This window comes from Blennius ocellaris (genome assembly GCF_963422515.1).
Source record: "Blennius ocellaris genome assembly, chromosome: 24".
In the NCBI taxonomy this organism is placed as follows: domain Eukaryota; kingdom Metazoa; phylum Chordata; class Actinopteri; order Blenniiformes; family Blenniidae; genus Blennius; species Blennius ocellaris.
Genome location: NC_137673.1, coordinates 3,024,920 through 3,045,628, shown reverse-complemented (window position 1 = coordinate 3,045,628; position 20,709 = coordinate 3,024,920). Strand labels below are relative to the sequence as shown.

The window sequence follows — 20,709 nt, the reverse complement described above, 5'->3', positions numbered from 1 at the left end:
CATTAAACTAACACTTGCTGTCTGTATTTAACTTGTGACATGTGCGCCATGATTGGATTTTATCTTTATGTGGCGTCGCTGATACATTTCATAAGCGCGGCGGCGGCACCGCTCGCCGGCAGACAGCTTTACCCCGGGGCTAACTAGCAAACGGCCTGCTCTATGAACCGCGACGGCTAAACGACTTGTTGTTGCCTCGGCGCATCAAAGCCAGGTGCATTTATGGCGCCGCACACGGAGGGGTGGAGGTGGCGGTGGGGCGGTGGGGGGGGGGGGGGGGGGGGGGACCAAAGCTGCTTGTTAGCGTCGGAGCGGATGTACGAGGAAGAGGAGGTGAGAGGATCAAGCGCCGACGCGGGGTAATAAAAGCCAACTTGTCAAGGGGGGAACTTTCCCGTTTTGACACCGAGGCCATTTTTATTGTCGTCGTCATTGATGCTAAAGTAAAATGTCATGTTGTGGCAAAGAGCGGCGAGGTAAACGCTGAGCGGGCCGTACGGATCGTTTCTTCTTAAAGGCGGGGTGTGGCGCTCTCCCGCGGCGGACGATTCCCCGCCAGAGCCACAGTGGCCTCATCAGGTCGAACGCATCGCCAGCTGCTACAATCAATTCCTCCAAGTTAACGCCTGTGGCGCCGCATAATGAAATAATTATAAATAGGAGGGGAGAGTAGTTTGTTGATTTGCACAATTTCAAATCTCATTTTAAAAAGAGGATTAGCATTGTCAGTGGAAAACTGAGGCTCGCATGAGCTCGATTGCACCCCAAAAGGAAGAAAAAAGAAAAAGAAAAAGAAAAGAAAAGGGGATTTCAATTAATTCCTAAGATTAGTTATGATCTCTGAGATTGCATTTGCTAATGGAGTCATGGCACTGCGGGAGCAAAGCCCTCAACAGAGAGGCTGCTGAAGGCCCGGCTCTGCACTCGCTAGACACAATCGACTCCGAGGATCATGCCGAAAATATCGCCGTCCATGCTAAGTGGGGGGAGTGGAGTTTATTCAAATCCCTTGTTTCTCCTCCATCAGATTTGTGAGTTAAGTCTGGGCTCACAGGAAACAAAGCATGACAAAGCAGAATCACTTCAATGAAGCAACAATGAAGTCCTAAACATCAGCGCTCCAATCCAGCGGCGGCGGTGGGTGGTGCGCACGCCGGGAGACACGCAGAACTGGACCCTTCAAGCAACTGATTGTTGTCTACGCCCAGATAACACACAATGCATGCAGCTCTGTACACACACACACACACACACATCTCAATATCGTTTCATACCGAACATTGATGAGTGCTTTTATATCCACTATACTGCCCTCAAAGGTAAACACTCCACACAGCAGACTCTCCTCTGCATGTGAACATTGACTCGACCATCTCGTGTCGACATGCACGTGAACAGCGTTGCCCACCTTTTGTGCGAAGAGCTATCATCATCATCATCATCCTCCTCATCATCCATGGAGCAGAGACTGATGAAGGACGGCCCGGATGATAACCTGTCGCCCTGCAGACACGGTGCAGATTGGAGTCTGTGTCAATTTAATTATATCGGACCACTGATCCCCCACAGCCTCAATAACGTCAGTACTTTCTTGAGCGGCACGACATATTTACTGCGGCAACTTCTCCACGCGGTGCTTTTCATCGAGTGTGAGGCTGCCTCTTGTCTCGCAGGATTCAAATTACCTTCACATGAGACAAGGTGAGATGCAGCCTCATTTCATCTCGGCGATGGCAGCGACTGCTCTTTGTTCACGTTCCCTATACTGGGTGACAGGGCTGCGTGGCGCTGCGCCCCACTGCTGCTAGCTTTTCCCGTAATAAGGTTTAGGTTTAGGAGGCTACAGTAGAAAGGATAAAAACAGGAAGTGTGTGCCATGCTAAGTGACTGGTGATCGGTGGCTGAAGGAGCAGATGGTCTTCCGATAAAGAAAAGATGACAAAGAGACTTTGACAAACCACATATTTTCCTCAATTTTCACATCACAATCCCAGCGTGAGCAACGCTTTCCTTCACGCCCGTGTTCTCATTAAAATCACGTTAAAAACAGAAGCAAAGTTTCCGTCCTTTGCCTCCAGACTCGACTCCTCTGAAGTGCCTCATTTGGAAAGCTGCTGTTTGGTGGACATGAGCGTTGACCTCAGTGATGGAAGGAATTAGATTTTTATAGGTAAAATTGCAGGGAGGCACATGGCTGAACTCCCGGACTGACAAAAACCAAAGCTCCCAGACTGATGGATGTTTTTAATCAGCCGACTATGATATGGCGGCACTTCTTCATTATGACTGCGGCCGCTGCACTTCCACTGAGACGGCTCATTTTCCTCCGAGTCGGAGTTAACCTTGGAACCGACTCTGTGATGGACTCTTGTCAGAGATGACATGATGAATCTATCCTGCAATAACCAACGCAAGCTCCCCGTTTAAGATGCGCGCGGCATTAGCACACAGGCAAACACACAAACATGTTGACGAATCACACGTCGAGGCGAATGCAAAAACTAGGATGCAAGACACAACAGAGGGAGGTGTGTGTGTGTGTGTGTGTGTGTGTGTGTGTGTGTGTGTGTGTGTGTGTGTGTGTGTGTGTGTGTGTGTGTGTGTGTGTGTGTGTGTGTGTGTGTGTGTGTGTGTGTGTGTGTGTGTGTGTGTGTGTGTGTGTGTGTGTGTGTGTGTGTGTGTGTGTGTTCTGGCTGAGCATCAGAGTGCTTTATCTGTCATCATAAGGACAGAGACAAAGGCTGCAAACAACAGCCGCAGCCACGACGCTCAAACAGAGGAAGTCAGACTGTGCGTGTGTGTGTGTGTGTGTGTGTGTGTGTGTGTGTGTGTGTGTGTGTGTGTGTGTGTGTGTGTGTGTGTGTGTGTGTGTGTGTGTGTGTGTGTGTGTGTGTGTGTGTGTGTGTGTGTGTGTCATGTGAATCAGTTGATCTGGAGGGGAGAAAAAAAAGACCAAACTGTAAGTGAAACTTGGAAATCCTGAACAATGTGTTTGTTTATTCAAATCTGTGCAAAACTTGACCCAATATCCCACTTTTTTTTTTTTTTTCCCCAGATTTGGAGCTCACAGTAGGAGGATCTACATAAACCCAACTGATCAGGCACTTTTGTGGCTGTAAATTTTAATGAGCGCATCAAATATGTTTCATCCTGATTAAAATATAATGAAAACTGCAGCATGTACTGCAGTATTGTCCGTCTCTATAAAACCTTGGCATCCACACATGAAGTGAATTTATCCAAAGCCTTTGTTGCAAAAACATGTGAATATTTCTATTCAGATCTAAAAGATTAGAACAAAATCCTATAATCTTACATGATATTCAATTTGTTTGATATTTGTATTCAAATAATATGAAACATTTTGCATTTAATATGTACATCTACCCATCTAAATGTGCGCGCAAAAGTGTAATCATGCTAAAATACCAATTTTATACATTAGACTTAAATACTAAACTTGTTTTGTACTCCACTGTGTGATTCCTTCAGTATCATATTTGGTTTTGTGACAGATTTTAGATGCATTATAGCCACTCATGCGCAGGAAGACGTGCGTTTAATCCCTCACCAACATGCAGAGATGTGCCTCCGGTCTGACTGGGTTAAGTGGAACAGACATGTACGGTGCCTCTCTGCAGACTTCACATTATTTCCTCTGAAAGTGCATCAAATAAAAAGTCATAAAAGCAAATCGCTGTGAAGTGATTTTCAGATCCCGGCTCGCTCTGAAACCTCTTTTGAAACAGTTGATGTCTTTTTAAGGTGGCACAAACAAGAGGAAACTTTGCCTAACTGGCATGGTGAGTTCCTGTTAAGCACGTCTTTGAAAACGTTGACGTCGTGTCGGCGGTTTGCCGCTTTTGAGAAGAAAAAAATAAACTGTATTCTGAGGTGACAAAAAAGTGACCCGCATGTTTAAGAACTTGTGTTTTGTTTTTTCCACTCAGACAAACTATTTGTGTGGCTTGGTTTTATTGAGCGCTGCATTTAGGGGTACACACACTGACCTCACACACACAAACAAGCCAACGCGCTCGATAGGAAGCCAGGGAGGTTTTCCGGTGCAACTTTGCCGAGTCGGCAGAAAGCGCTTTGTATCCGTCACTGGCGACTCCCTGCTTAGCGACGAGCAAACAACGAGGCGGGCGAGCGGTGGTCGATACCGAAGTCACAAATAAGCACAGGAACACATCGAACCGCCATTTAAAATAAATAAATAAAAATGGCAGCCGATGTGTCGCCCACGTTCGTCACTGTTGGACTCCATTGCGTCACACTCACCCTGCACTGTTCCGACCATCAAGTTTGTTTTCACGCACGAAGGAAGCCTTTATCTGCAGCAATGAGCTTTTTTAAACTGCAATAAATCAGGTCCGTGCTGCTGGAAATGATCAAGCACGCACAAGTGGAAAACACAAACACCACATCGCAGCGTTTTGACTCCACGCCAAAGAAAAGGCTGGAGCTGGTTCTCCTGCTGCTTCACATTTCTACAACAAATGCAGACAATGTATTGTACATTTGGCGCGATGCAATGGAAATATGTTGGCCTGGGGTAAAAACACATCCAGGCATGTGTTTTGTGGAGCAGCCTTTTGGATGAGAAGCTGTTTGACGCTGCGTTAATCACATTTTTAATAACTTGAAGGTTGAATTGTAAACATGCAAGATGACAAACGGGTTCTGCCGAGCTTAACTTACCGGATTACTGTATTCACGACGTTTGTGCACGAAGCTCTCGGTCCTCACGTCTGTATTTCTTACGGTTGCAGTACCGTCTGTAGCCATGAGGGCAGTGTTGAGGTCAGACGTCTCCACACGCGTTGAACCCTTAAACAAAGACGATTTTAACGGGTTAACGAGCTTCATGAGTGATGTGTTCAGGTGCATCACGTAACTCCGACCTATTGTTTATATTCTTTTTATATTTAGTGGATGAAGCGTCTATTAAGGTGCGTCATTAGTCCGGAATTTATCGTAATTCAACTGTTTGACAGCCTACTTGTGTTTTCTTTTCTCGGTCCTGCAATACACAGATCTGACATGCTTTTTTTTTGTTTGTTTTTTTTTAAATGTTTCTGTGCAAGGAGTTGTTGTTGTTTTTTTTTGTAAGTGTTTAAAAATGTGAACTATGAGGCAGTGCCCAAAAATTTTATACCATCTGGCAGCCGTTTATAACTTTTATTGAAAAAATGGAAGCCAAGGACATTGTAAATTAGAGCTGATGATCCCACCACTTTTTGAGTTATTTCAATGTTCACTCAGGGCTTTTTTTTTTATTATCCATTGGTGTGTGTGTATGTGTGTGGTTATATGAGCATTTATCTGTTCTTTGTGCATGTGTACATATGCATATATTCACTCTGTATACACTGTACCTTAGAAAGCTTGAACTTCTGATTTGTTTTATTTTCTATGAACCATTGAGAGAATAGCTCAAATGGAGCTATGGGGAGGGGGATGTTTCACTGTTCTTAAGTGAAACATCATTGATGTTTATGTTTTTGTTTGTATGTTGAAAAAATAATAAAAAGACCTTGACAAAAAAAAAAAAAAGGTGAACTATGAAATAGTTGTTTGGGCCTTTAATCTGCTCAATGTGCAGAATCACATGCAACAAGTGACTCGATGAGAAATGGGAAAACAACAATAAGCCGACGTGACCCGACGTGACGACGCTCAGTTTAACAAACAAGGGCTAAAAAGAGCAAATGACCCCAGCCGGCATGGTTCAGAACACACACTGCATCCAAAACACACTCAACTGTGCGGATAATCACACAAGTAGCTGTGGGCCGTGTAAATATTCCATCTGCTTGCGATAAGCAATGCAAAGTTAGAATGATGATAATGCAACGTGCAGAACGGTTCAGAAATAAAGGAAGCAGCCCGTCGGCTTTGGGGCCCCTCACACGAAGCACGCAGCCTGTTAGTCAGACAAAGACGAGACAAGAAAGAGACGGAGAGACTCACAGATGGCGTTCAGAACAGAATACTTCTGCTCGGGGCCGACGTGTGAGACCTCGGTGCGTTTCATTCAAAGCATGTCATTTGTCCAGTGACTCGTCAGTTGGCGGCAGCAGGAGACCACGGACCTCGGCCCACCCCTGATATTTCCCTTCATGTCACTCCCAAGGCAGAGTCCTTGACCTACAGTCATCCAAAGTCTCATATCGTCGTATTTGCAGACTTTTCCGCCCGACGTTTGCTTCCAGTTTACCGCTCGTCGTTCCAAACTCTGAAGCGTCGAACTGCAGTATTTCCACCAACTCATTTCTTCCCTCCTAATTGACATAAAGCTGCTACTTCATCCAGCCAAAGCAATAAGCGAATGCTCTCTGGAGGAGACTGTTTGCTATTGATAGCCCCGATCTGCATGATGATCACTGGGGAAATGAATTATTCAAACATGTAAGCAAATGAAACCAGAAAGAAAATATACCCATAAATGTAAATTCATGCTCTTTCTATGTAAAGACTACGCTTTATTTTCCTCTTAACATGCACATATATTTTTTTTACATCTCCTCTTCCTGCTGTTCAAAGATATTTAACATTAATATGAAGCTCACATGGAAAGCAATTTTCATCTTGTAGGCATGAAGAACTGCTGAAAACACCAGTTAATCAAACTTTGCTTGAAGATAGATAATCAGGAAATAACAGCACTGTCACAGCGACCGTGTATAAATAGCACTACATGCCAGAAACCAATCCATCTTGCCACAGCGAACATGGATCCCATAGTAAGTTGAGTATTGCGCAATATAAACCCCATCGCCTCGCTCCATGAAGACTCCCCACAACACTGTACGTCGTCTGGTATTCTTTCGGGGGCGAGACGTAAACAAAGCCAAGCGGTATCATGCATGCTTTTATCCCGGACGACGCCGGTAAACGCCAGTCGTCGGTTTCCCTCTTGATTGCGGCAATCAGCGAACTCGCCGCAGGCCGCTGCGGTTAAGAGCAGGATGAACGGCAGCCCGTATACATTTAGATGACGGCGTTAATGCAGATGGAGCCATCGCGCCTCCCAACAATGACGGGGAATGGGCGAGCTGCAATTATCCCGCGCGACAAGAGGAGGAGGACTCATTAGGGATCATTTCATTTTGCTTAAAGAGGGACTTATTTGAATCATCACGTATCACGGCCGCTTGACATAAAAGGGTGTTTTTTTGTCATGTCTTTGAAACGCACCGATGAAAGGACTGAAGAGCGCGACGCGAGAAGCTCTTTCATGAAAAATGGCTGCCTGTCTTCCACTGGAGGGTGGAGGGGCTCGTCACACCTTATATCGCTGGAAACTGGGTTAAGTTAATCACTCAAAAAATACATGCTCTTAATACAACACTGGCTTGACGTGAAGCTGCGCTACAGACGATCACCAGGAGCTACCAGGTGACGGCGGCCGCTAAACAATAACAAAGAGGGCGGTTGTACCGACATTCACTCATTTCTACATCAGGATGGAGGTTTTCATTTTATATCGGTGCAGGAGGAATGAGCACATCAGCATTTCAGGCCTTTGATCAGGTTGTGAGTTGAAAATATACTTAAATAAGAAGTAGTTTCTCTATTTTATCACAGTTCTTTATCAAAATATAAATGCAGTGCCAGTTAGGGCCACTAGATGCCCCTGTATGAGAGTGCAAGTTAAATGTTGCCATAAATATCTTTAATTCCATTTTTTTAATGCCCTTTCAGGCAAAATTGGGAGTTTGCTTTCTTTATGTTTAAATGTATTTTTGATATGACATGTCACAAGCCTTGGTCTCCCTTGTGCTCCACTGTGGAACGCTTTTGCCTGAAATAAATACAATTTAATTAAGTTTTATGACACATTTTGTGTAGATTTTTACTCAGGTGACACTCGGGATTGTGAAAATACTTTCATCACTTATTGGTTGGGGAAAATAGCGCGACGCACGACTACGGTAGGACGTTTTTTTTAGTGTTCCTCGTGCCACTAAGCCATTTGTTTTTCTAAAACGCCGGGAAGGGAAGGGAAGGAAAGGGAAGAGGAGACGCAGTGGACCAAAAGAACAAGCGCCTTGGCCCCGAACCATCCCGTCCAATCCACACGCATGAGCGTCAAACTGAGCGTCCGACATGTGTGGCTGCTACAGATCCCACTTTCATCAACGTAATTAAGGCGAGGTTAGCAAAATACATCTGCTCAATTATTTTTTAATTAGTACTTTAAATGTGAGAGGAAAAACCCTCTTCATTACGAGGAAGGACTCTGGAGTTACCGACGCTCGAACCCGGCTGAAAAAAACCATTTGCTTCCGTCTTGATTTATCGCTGCTCAGAGGCAGGAGGCACATACCTACGTATTGTACCTGTTGCTTACATAACGTCATCTCTGTCCAGTGTTTGGTGGCAGTGTGGTTAAAATGCTAAAGTATAAATGTAATTGTTTCATCAAATGTTGACTCCAGACCACCTGAATTGCTCTCCCCATGGCCGTCCTTTACAGGTGAACGGTGCACACAAGAAGAGGAGGAATTATAACTTCAATAATATTACTTGTTCCCTTCGTTTATTTAAATGTGCGAGAAGCGAATATTACTACATGTGAAAGCCTCTCAATGTAAACCGACAATGGAAAACTCAGGGGAGATTTAATTTCAGACAAATCGGCCTCTTTCATGTGTCCAATCATAAACGTGAATGTGAATTTCACACTCTTTATTACGCAACCACGTCCTGAACGACCCTTCACATCACCACCGTCACGCATTTCCCACTATTCCTACGACGACCGTCGAGGGACCGAAGTCATGTTTCCTCACAAAGCGTCCATTCTATCAAGTCCCAGCCCGGTGCAGACACAGGAAATGAGGTAGAAAGTTGCGTGCGAGCGCCACTTCGCTAGCACTCCTCCGAGCCGATCGGGGATGAGGCCTCAGCTAAATGCCCAACACCTCCAGGCGTCTTGCCGGTCTTCAGCGGAGTCCAGGTGAGGAGGCTTGGGAAGACGGACGCGTCACAGGATGGAGTCTCCGACCGTCAGCGGCTGCTCGCGCCGACAGATTCACGGCCGCCTCTGTTATCCGCGATTTGCTGTTTTTTTTTATTTGTGGCGCCGTGTAACTGACAGATCTCGCAAACTCGCCCTTGCTGTTTATCTCGCCACGCCGCTTGATTTATGCGGCCATAAATAAATGATTCACGCTCGTGAGTGTGTTGCAGTCATTACAGATCTGCTGCATCATTCCTGTCTGGCTTCAAGAGGCCGTCTAGGAGCGAGTCAATCCTGACAAGCAACCGATCTGTTACACAGTCCGCCCGACTGACTGCGAGGAGACGCTTATCTGGTCTGGTTATGCTCCGGCTCGCCTTGTATTCGTCTGCACGTGCGGATCCCCTCCACCCCTCCACCCCTCCTCCCCTCCACCCGGAGGTTTGTTGTCACCTGGCAGAACGTCGCCCGCTGGTTCTACTCAGTCTGCATTCCCCTGCTTCAGAGTGGCGACATCTTCCTCGTCTGGCGATTAAAAGAAAAGTGTTTGGTGAGCGTGCCGCCACGCGTGACCTCGTCCCCCCCCCCCCCCGGGGGAGCCGGATCTCAACCCGCCAACAAGACCAGGCCCGTCCTCGTCCAGGTCTGAGATATCTGCTGTAATTTTTCTGTAATCTCTCCTCCCAGGTTGTTGTCGAGACGAGGAGAGAGAGAGAGAGAGAGAGAGAGAGAGAGAGAGAGAAAAAAAGCCCATCATCTGACCCAGAAACTCGCGGGGCAATAATGGGTGTAATTAACACAGCAGGAAAACCGATATGATGTTTATACCACATTTATCCTCCACCCACTCCGACGTTTTTTTGGTTTTTTTTTCACTTCTCTCCCTCCTGATCGCTCAGACGCAGAGAAGACGCTTCCTGCTTCACTCCTTCAGCTCCTCAGCCTCAGTATCTCCTCTGGCCTCCACCGCCTCCCTGCTCCCTCGCCTCCGCTCCTCCCTCAGACCGACAGCGCCACCCGGTGTCCCGCCGCCGCACCCGCACCTTTACGTAACTGTTGTTGATGAGGTCTCCACTTTGAACATCTGCTCATATCTCATTTTTTTTTCCCTCTCCCCTCACTCATTAAGGCTGTTAGACTTTATTGATGCCAGCTTTGCCTGCGTATTAATGATTTATTTGCGTGCCGACCATAACAAGTTTGATTAATTGAACAAGACTTCCTCGTTTCAGGCGCCTTCTGGGTTGTGACAAGCGACCGTGACACTGTTTTGTTTCTCTCTCCACACAAAATACTATAAAGTGGAAGGAATCTACATCCTCGCTGGACGAACGGCGTCTCAGGCGCTGGTGAGCGTGAACCAGAGGACTGAGCGATATCTATCAACAACCGGCTCGTGCAGGAAGACAAATTACTGCAAGTCTCTTTAAATCCAAGAAAACATACAACGGCTGCATAACACTTTTGCTCAATCTGAGACTCCGCGAACATTTCCCGAATCGCCGTTTCAAATGCTGTAACAAACATGGCGGACAAATCTCTCAGAGTGTTTCTACGGTTGGTTCAGCCGGGGGTCAGCCAACTCTTAATCCCTTTCATTTACAGCGTGCACTGAAACTGCTCCTCTTTCATCATTACTCAGCCCTCATCCTGGACCTTCTCATTATGTGCTGCTCACCGCGGTGACTCATGGCAGCTTTGTGTTCCGCAGATTGAAGGGCTTTTTCAATGAATGAACGGCTGCCACGTTCATACAAGTAAATTCACCAGTTATGCAGGTGTGTGCAGGAGAGAGACCTTTAAGGACCAGGGGGGGGGACATTGTTGATGAGTTAAACTCAATTATGCAGCCCACCGGGGTATTTCTTCTGTGTGCCACTATGCCGTCCTCACCAGGAGAGAACATGTCCTGATGATTTGTTATGCAAGTTCTAACTGGAGTGTCTGATAACATTATGCTGGTTAAAACCAAATAAGCGAACGCAGGAGCACTTATTCCACGGCTGGATCTGTATTCTTTAAACATAATAAGATCATTAAAGCAGAGGATGAGAGAAAATGTGTGAAAACAAGATTAACTGAAACATTGATTGAACATCTTCAATATAAATGACTAAATTCACTAAATGACTCTATAGCAGTTTGCTGTTGGCTCAAAGGAAACTATAAATAGAAAGACTAAATATGTCCCCTTTTCTCTCATTTGACATCAGACGCAGTTTTTCTTCACAATGTTGAGTATCCGAGTCAAACCTCAATCTTCATGCAGACATGAACCGGAAAAATCCAGTTGGTGTCCGTGTCATGCGGCCGATTGAGAAACGATCAAATGAATTGCTAATGTAGCCGATCCACAAATGGATCAATACGATGACTCTGCACCTTTGCAGCATGTTGCTTTCCACAACAGCAGCACTATGGGGAGCGCTCATTTGTATTCCAGCGACAGCTCCCGGGTATCTCAGCCTGCATGTGAAGAATACAAACTGTAAACACCAACGTACCAGTTAAAAATTGCAGAGTCTGGAAGCTGCGGGCGCTTTTCCAAGAAAGAGAGCCTTTAATGCTCCGTTTGAGTCGACGCCGAAGCAATAAATTTCAAGGACGGACGCCCTGAAATCCGAGCTTCAGAGAAATGAAAAGAGAAAACTCTCCTTCAGCAGATGAATAAGAGCCGTGTCAGCAGAGCGCGGCCCGATGCGTGGATGATTCTGGACAGTCCCGGGAACCACTGGACACTGCTTCAATGCAGGACTTTGCCCGAGAGCGCCGTCCAACACACTGACCCTTGAAGGAAGAGTCGGGCCTCCGTGTGCAATACGCAGTATCCGTCACCAGCCGGGCCCGGGGGGCCTTCCGTGATGAGGTGTTGTAATACACTTTGTTCTGGGCCCACTTTCTTTCCACCTGCAACATCTATTTGTAATTGGAGTTTTATGATTTCATACATTTCCCATCAGGGACCTTGTTTTCTTCCTCCTCCTCCTCCCTGATCCCCAGAGAGAAAACAGAGCTGAACTCACTGCTTATTAAACGCGTTTCTCCACCACAGCTTGGGTTTGAACATATACAACTACTAAACATAGGCGCATCGTGGATTTTTATAGTACTCAGAAAGTCTGCTTTTAAAGGTGCTTTAAAAACCAAGACTATCATTAGCATAGTAATTATCACTGTTGATGTTCAGCTTTTTTCAATGGAAATGTCCATTTTGCATTGTCTCAAGCAGTGTTAGTAATAAAAAAGTGTGTAGTCAAAACTTGGATTGGTTTACATTTACTGCAACTTTAAATATTTCTACTATTAATGTTGCTTTGTACTACCACCAAGAAGAACTACTAACATTACTACTAAGTAACTATGACAACTAGTCCTACGAGAACCACCACTACCATAACGAAGAATACTGCTACTACAATGACTAATACCACTACTACTAATAATAATACTCAGACTTCTACCACCAATAGTATGACGACAACTCCCACCACTACTACTCCTAAAGTCAAATTCAATTTTACTAAATTTTACTATCAATGACTGGTGGAGGAATACCTCAGACTGGTGGAGAAACACCTCAGACTGGTGGAGGAATACCTCAGACTGGTGGAGAAATACCTCAGACTGGTGGAGGAATACCTCAGACTGGTGGAGGAATATTTCAGACTGGTGGAGAAATACCTCAGACTGGTGGAGAAACACCTCAGACTGGTGGAGGAATACCTCAGACTGGTGGAGGAATACCTCAGACTGGTGGAGGAATACCTCAGACTGGTGGAGGAATACCTCAGACTGGTGGAGAAATACCTCAGACTGGTGGAGGAAGACCTCAGACTGGTGGAGGAATACCTCAGACTGGTGGAGGAATATTTCAGACTGGTGGAGAAACACCTCAGACTGGTGGAGGAATATTTCAGACTGGTGGAGAAACACCTCAGACCGGTGGAGGAATACCTCAGACTGGTGGAGAAATACCTCAGACCGGTGGAGAAACACCTCAGACTGGTGGAGAAATACCTCAGACTGGTGGAGAAATACCTCAGACTGGTGGAGGAATACCTCAGACTGGTGGAGAAATACCTCAGACTGGTGGAGGAATATTTCAGACTGGTGGAGAAACACCTCAGACTGGTGGAGAAATACCTCAGACTGGTGGAGGAATACCTCAGACTGGTGGAGGAATACCTCAGACTGGTGGAGGAATATTTCAGACTGGTGGAGAAACACCTCAGACTGGTGGAGAAATACCTCAGACTGGTGGAGGAATACCTCAGACTGGTGGAGGAATACCTCAGACTGGTGGAGGAATACCTCAGACTGGTGGAGAAACACCTCAGACTGGTGGAGAAATACCTCAGACTGGTGGAGAAATACCTCAGACTGGTGGAGGAATATTTCAGACTGGTGGAGGAATACCTCAGACTGGTGGAGGAACACCTCAGACTGGTGGAGAAATACCTCAGACTGGTGGAGGAATACCTCAGACTGATGGAGGAATACCTCAGACTGGTGGAGGAACACCTCAGACTGGTGGATGAAAGCCAGTCCAGCTCCACATCAGTCTCTGGGTCTCCTGCACCACAACTACAGTGGAAAACATTTGGTCGCCCACGTCTCTCTCTCTCTCTCTCTCTCTCTCTCTCTCTCTCTTCATAATCTCCCCATCTGGGAAAAGCAACTTGATCTTTCTCATAAATGCAATAAGTGATGTTTTCCTCACCCTCTCCCCGAGGATGTGCACAACGTTGCTTTGGAAGAACGTTCAGAAAAATGTAATTTCATGCCGATTTGATTAAGCTATTTCTTTTATACACCTGCTGTAATCACCGTTTTATAAATAGACGCTAAAGTTCTTTTTTGTTGTCTTTAAACAGTGATTCCAGAAAAACAAAACTCTGCCGATGCACATTCATTGCTACCATAAAATTTATGGCATGAATAACATTATAAGACACATCTGCAGTGCTGGAGTCGATCCAGTTTAGTCATTTAGTCACAAGTTCACCTCAAACGCCTGTGGAGGTAAAACCAAAGAGCCGGGAGAAAATTCACACACGGGTAGGGAGAACATGCAAACTTCATTTTGAAAATACATTTAATTAAATTATAAATGACACATCACCTGGAAATGACATGTTTACATCTTAGTTTCTTCAAACCCTTCTGGGAATAATACAAATATTTTACAAGGACACTTTTTAAAGTGCATCCAAAAAGTAAAACTGTCCTTGAACGTGAAAACAGGCTTGATAACCTTATTATTATTATTATTTCTGGGTGATTGGAGACCAGGTATTTGGTAATCACTTAAAACATGTTTCTAAATAAATCAAGTTTGAATCCATTGTTGAAATTATGTCAATAAATTGCTTACACTTCCCAAACTATCACTTAATTGGTTTTCATAAACACATTTTATATGACTGGAAAATGACATGGCTTCATCTAGTGGAGAAGTAGAACAACTACAATTAACATAAAAACTAAACGACACAAATATTTGTTTAAAATATTTTTGATGTGGTCATTTAATAACATTTGATACATCTCTAGAAAAAATAAATTCAAGAATTCCATAAAATCCTTAAACGTTTGCTCTATAATTAACCTTACATAAGTCTAACGTGGACACAAAACTATGAGATTGTTTTATTTTTCCTTTTTAAAGTTCCAGATGAATTTTGTTTTCTTTTTCTCAGTGATTCTGCTGAAAATCTAATTGTCCTCCGTCTAAAACGATCAATTTCTCTTCTGCTGTCTGAGCGCTCACAGCGTCTGAAGGACATTTCTCAGTCTCATACTGCCACCTGCTGGCTGAACCGTGCTACTGCATGCTAAATATACACAAAACACACGACTGCATGACACATGATTGTGTTTTGAACGGATTCGGGAACAAGAATGTGCCTCTGTGCTCATATTATGTGATTTTCTTGAATGTGTTTTAATACCATCCAGCTACATATCAATCTACCACTTATATATCATCCATCTCTGTGTGAACGGGCAATCCTTCTCCACCAACATGCATATTTTCATTGACCAACAATATTGACAGTTCCTCTCAGACAACTTGCTATCTTGGGATGTATAGAAGGGAAAGACGATAAATATCTTTCAAATTACTGATAAACCACAAAAAAAGGTTGTAAAATGTTATTGTAGGTTCAGTTTTGTCGATGGTTTGAACAAGTCAGTGGGAGTGTTGGTTTTAACACGGGTCCACAATGAAAACGCAAAATAAAGCCAGTGAACATAAACATTCTATGAAATCTTCTACACACACTTGTTTTACTTTGCGAAATACACACCAGTCATGACAACACAATCTGAGCCCAAAACACATGCATATAAACAGTGTGTGAGGAAAAATAGGATTCAAAGTTTCTCTACGCTCACCCTGGAGTCTTCTTGGGCAAAGTGCAGTCCTCGGCCTGATGGTCCATCAGTTCTTGATATTATTTGTCTGTTAAGAAAATAATAATAATAAAAATAATGATGAAAATGTTGCTTCTTGTGATTCGTTTATTGAAATACAAACACTATTTAATTTTTGCGTGCTCGCAAATTCTGTTTTTTTTTTTTCGCCCGTGGATTTATGCATTAATTTTTTTTCCCATTGACTTGCAGCAGCAAAGGTTCGTTAATTAGTTAATTCGTAACACCTGTGCAGTGACTTTGCATTATATCGGATACAACACGCCAGTTTGAACTAGAAAATAAAAAACAGACTTAAATTTATTTGCTTTCTCGAGCAATATAAAATCCACAAGACACAAAGACACATTTCTTTTTTTCGATAAACAACTAGAGGGGAACTTATGAAATGTTTGCTAAAAACATTAGCCGATGCTAGCCGCTATCATAATTAGTGATACAACTTCAGGTTGACACACCACATTTGTCTAATTATCTACAGTCGTGGAATATTTGTTATCACAGAATGTGTGGCAGTGGTTTAGTATGATATATTACCAAAACGCCATGGTTGTTTTATGTTTCTTTCTTGAACTTCACTGACTTGAACGCGGTGCTGCAGGTAAAGTGTCCGGCGGTGCTCCTGTGACCGTGCAAAGAAGGTTCCGCCCAGGTTAACAACGACAGCCGTGGCCACTGGGGCAGAACGCTGCGTGGCGTGAGAGGCCAAGAGGGTGGCCAAGAATTCACGTGAGGTCGCCACGGTCCCCTCCACGCACTCCTTGTCTCGGACCCTCTGCCTTTACCTGCACCACGTCCAAGTCCCCCCATCTTCCTGACGGGGGAAACAATTCGTGGCAACACACGGTATCAAAGTCCAATCAAAGTCTTTGCAGCATTTAGATTTTACATTTTCTCTTTCGTATTATTATTATTGTTATAGTTAGTGGTGTTTTTATTTTATTTTTTTATTTTGTGTTGTATATGTGTGTTGTCTGTGTTGTAATTGGTGCTATATAAATAAAGTTGAATTGAATTTTTTTCTGCATATACTTTACTCCATCTGAACCATCAGCCATCTTTGTATCAATACACCATCTGTCTTCCATCTTTATTCATATTCACAACCTATATTTCATACATTTATATCTCATTCAGCATACATAGGGACATCAATTCACCATCTAATTATAGAAATATCCCACACAGCGTGCCCACTTCTGTGTCACAACACTACGGTGGCCCAGTGTGTGTGTGTGTGTGTGTGTGTGTGTGTGTGTGTGTGCGTGTGTGTGTGTGTGTAAGGACGAGAAGGCACACACTCAAGTGACACATTTCCTTTATGACACAAGTTCCATTCTTCAGGTTGACATGACATCACACGTGTGTGTGTGTGTGTGTGTGTGTGTGTGTGTGTGTGTGTGTGTGTGTGTGTGTGTGTGTGTGTGTGTGTGTGTGTGTGTGTGTGTGTGTGTGTGTGATCCCCATTTCTCACTGGCTCCGCCCCCTGTTGAACATAATTCAGGCTGGTTATGTATAGCTAAATACAATCGAATGATACTATTGGCTTTGATTGACAGCATGCGTGTGTCCTTGTTTAAGGTCAAAGGTCACCACCCACTGTCCTGTCACCATGGTAACAGCTGCTGCAGACCTTTTACATTCATACCCCGGTGGGTTGATGGGTCTCCTGCCTGTGGAGGCCTGCAGAGGAGGAGGTGAGGTGGAGGTACCAGGACATTTTAACGATCCAGGTCGTCAACGCCATCTTCATCGTCTCCATTCTCTTCCTCGTCTCTCCCCTTGTCCCCAGCACCTCCCTGTGTCTCCCTGGCCCAAACTCCCCCCTTCTCTCTGACTCCTTCCTGCGTCTCCCTGTCCCCGGCTTGTCCCTGTGTCTCCTTATTCTGGACCCCTCCCTGTACCTCCCGGTCTCTTAATCCGCCCTGGATCTGCTTGTCTGTGACTCCCGACTGTATCTCCCTGTCTCTGACTCCCCCCTGCGTCTCCTTGTCTCTGCCTCCTCCCTGCGTCTCCTTGTCTCTGGCTCCCCCCTGGCTCTTCAGGTCCTGGAACACCTGGGTGAAGAAGTGTGGCTCAGCGTTGATTCGCAGCATGTCCCTGCTCAGGTGGTCGATCAGCTCCAGCGCTCTCTCCCAGAAGGCATCGCGGCTGGACTCCACCAGGAAAGGCTTGAGGGGGTAGGAGATCTCATTGCCCAGGTAGGAGTAGGCCAGGTAGAGGCAGGTGAGGAAGGTGGCGTGCAGCTCCTGCTCCGAGGACGTGTCCTCGTCCACGGCGTCTCTGCACAGCAGGTACACGAAGACCAGACCAGCTGGACTGATGAAGCACTGATCCTGTCGGAGACACACACAAAGCAGCCGCTGGTCACGTCCCTGTATCCAGCGGCGTTGCTACGGCTACGACAGCGAGCCGAGCTCAGGTGGCTGCAGTCTGAGGAGCGATCGCAAACAAACAAACAAATAAACAGACCTGCCAGCCTTGAACCAGCAGTGCGCGGTCGACATTTCTAAACCACACGACGATCTGACTGGCCGAAAGATTTTTCAGTTTCACACAACGCCGACACAAAAAATCCGAAAGGCAACGTAGGAGCTCGCCTGTGGAGGCCTGCAGAGGAGGAGAGAGAGAGAGAGAGAGAGAGAAGAGCAGAGGAAGAAGCAGAATGTGTTACAGAATCTCTACCGATGAGGAGAATGAAGAAATCATGACACAGCAAAGCGTAAAGATCGGCTTTGCAGTCACTCCTTGAGAAAAGCTGCTGAATCATGTGAAGTCTGCATGGAAGTGTGGAGTGTGTCGACGAGGAGCGGATCGTCTTCATCTGGCAGAAGTGGAGTCCGAAGTGTCCCGGCTCAGCCTCTTCCTCTCACATCTCTGCAGGATGAAATGAGCCCACTCTGTCGGATTGCGCCCAATCGGAAGGCTCTCGGGGGGCACCCACCTGCACCACCACCCTGCGGGGGGAGAGGATCCCCTCCGAGCGGCCCTGCTTCAGCTCTGGCACGGTGGGTATGGGCACCGGGATGGGTCCTTGCCTGTGCCCGCCCTTCAGCGTGCGGGCCGGGCCGTCGGTGGCCGCCTGCTCTCGCTGCTCCGGTGCCGCAGGCTTCACCTTCTTCCCGCCCTTCCTCTTGGCCCGGGCGGCCACCAGCCGCTTCTTCCACCGGAGCGCGTGCAGCAGCACCGGGTGCCTCCTCTTCTTCTTCTTCCCGCTCCTCTCCTCCTCCTCCTTCTCCTGCACCCTCCGCACATCCAGCTCCTCCGACCCGCCGCCAGCAGCCTTCCTCCATCCCGGAGACAGAGACAGCACCGTTCCCATGGCGACAACCAGACCGAGGCGTGAGAGCCTCTGCAGCGGACAGGGAGGGAGGGAGGGAGGGTTGGGGAGGGGGTGTGAGGATGGAGGGGGTGAGAGTGAGCAGTCCAGTAAGAGAGATGATTCCTCCTCCTCCGGCACCTCCTGCACCTGCCGCTGGTTCAGTGAGACTGTGAGGAGGCGGGACTTCCTGCGGAGCGGCAGAAAACATTAAAGGGGCCTTTTACTCAGCCGTGATGTCATCACAGACACCGGTCAATCAAACTGCCCGTTCAGCTCCCACAATGCACTGTGACGATGAAGATGATGATGATGGTGATTTTAATGGTGAGAAAGAATGACGATGGAGTGATGATAAAGTTCACAATAATTAAGAAAATGATGACAATAATGATAATGAAGATTATGATGAAGATGATGATGATGATGTTAATGAGGATGTTCACAATAGTGATAGTAATTCAGAAAATGATGATAGTGATCATAATGATGATGAAGACAATAGTGGTGATGATGGTAATGATAATAATATTGAAAATGATGAAGATGATAGTGATCAGGACAGGGATAATGATGATATAGTGATCATAGTGATGAAGGTGATGATGATAATGATCATAGTGGTGATGACAATGATGATCATCGTCATCATGATGAAGATGACGATAGTGATCATGATGATGAAGATGACAATAGTGATCATGATGATGAAGATGACAATAGCTATAATAACAGAGGTGCAGTTCATGGTAGTGATGAAGAAGATGGAAATGATTAGAGTGATGAAGATGGAGGTGTGACTGGTGAATATGAGGTCATTAGAGGGAGCTATGGGGAAAGATCAAGACCAGATTCATTCTGAAAACACACACACACATACACACACACTTCATAAATTAATAAAGAATTTCTACAAACAAACAAAATGTCGCACCTGTGGACAGGAACCTGATCTTCTCCTTGCCTGCCACTAGGGGGCGGCCTTCACTGTCAACTCCATTCATCAGAGTTGGGTTCACGCCGCTCTGCTGTGTCTTCTGAGGTCCACAGGACTGGAGACAAGACCGCTGTGGTCCCGTGCTGCACTCTGATTGGTCGGCCGCTCTGACCTGAGGAAGGTGAGCTCCATCACAGCCGGCAGGTGCCCCGATCTGATCCGGAGGCACCAGGGAAGCTCTGCGGGGGGTCGAGATCTCCATTGATCACATGATATAATCTGAAAGATCAAAGTTCATGCGTGAGTCTTCAGAATGGAAACAATGTTGATGCAAAGTTTCTTTTTTTTTGTTTTCTTCAGGTGATGCTTTTACATGTTTACAAAATAAAGAAGTTCCACATCAGCTCAGATTATTTTGTGTGTGTGTGTGTGTGTGTGTGTGTGTGTGTGTGTGTGTGTGTGTGTGTGTGTGTGTGTGTGTGTGTGTGTGTGTGTGTGTGTGTGTGTGTGTGTGTGTGTGTGTGGTGGGTGGAGCCTGTGGCAGCAGAAGGTTCATTGTCTGAGGAGCAGGGAGAGAGAGGGAGGAGGGGGGGGTCGAGCGAGCTCCACACTGACAGAGAGCGAGAGAGAGGGGGGGGGAGAGTGAGAGAGGGAGAGACAAAGAGGGGGGGGAGGTCGACTCTCTCTTTCTTTCTTCATGTGGGGGAGGAGAGGGGGAGGATTAACCGGCTGATCTGCGACACGCGCTCACACACACACATTTGATATTGACGCACACGCAACACACGGCGGCGGAGCTTCGTCGGGATCAGGATCAGCATCATCATCAGCATCAGCAGCAGCAGCAGCAGCAGCAGCATCCTCATCCTCCTCATCCTCAGCGGCAGCGGTGGAGAGAGACAAAGAGACAGAACAGGAGGAGGAGGGAGGTGGTCTCCATCGTATGAGGAGGACAGACAGGGAGGATACAGACAGAGATAAAGAGAGAGAGACACCGACGTAGAGAGAGAGAGAGAGAGGCAGGCCGCGCGCAGCTCCACCGCC

General features: G+C 46.0%; 1 protein-coding gene across 1 annotated transcript; it reads right to left on the bottom strand.

Annotated features, from left to right (window-relative positions):
• Positions 1-17,130: 17,130 nt before the first annotated feature.
• On the bottom strand, positions 17,131-18,749 carry LOC308147796 (cyclin-dependent kinase 5 activator 1-like; the record flags this gene model as incomplete). Its single annotated transcript, XM_080520129.1, has 3 exons — positions 18,354-18,749; positions 17,882-18,019; positions 17,131-17,745 (listed from the first exon to the last, which is right to left on the bottom strand). Exons 1-3 carry the CDS (start codon positions 18,729-18,731, stop codon positions 17,131-17,133), a joined length of 1,131 nt encoding a protein of 376 aa, XP_080376255.1. The 5' UTR covers positions 18,732-18,749.
• Positions 18,750-20,709: the final 1,960 nt, after the last annotated feature.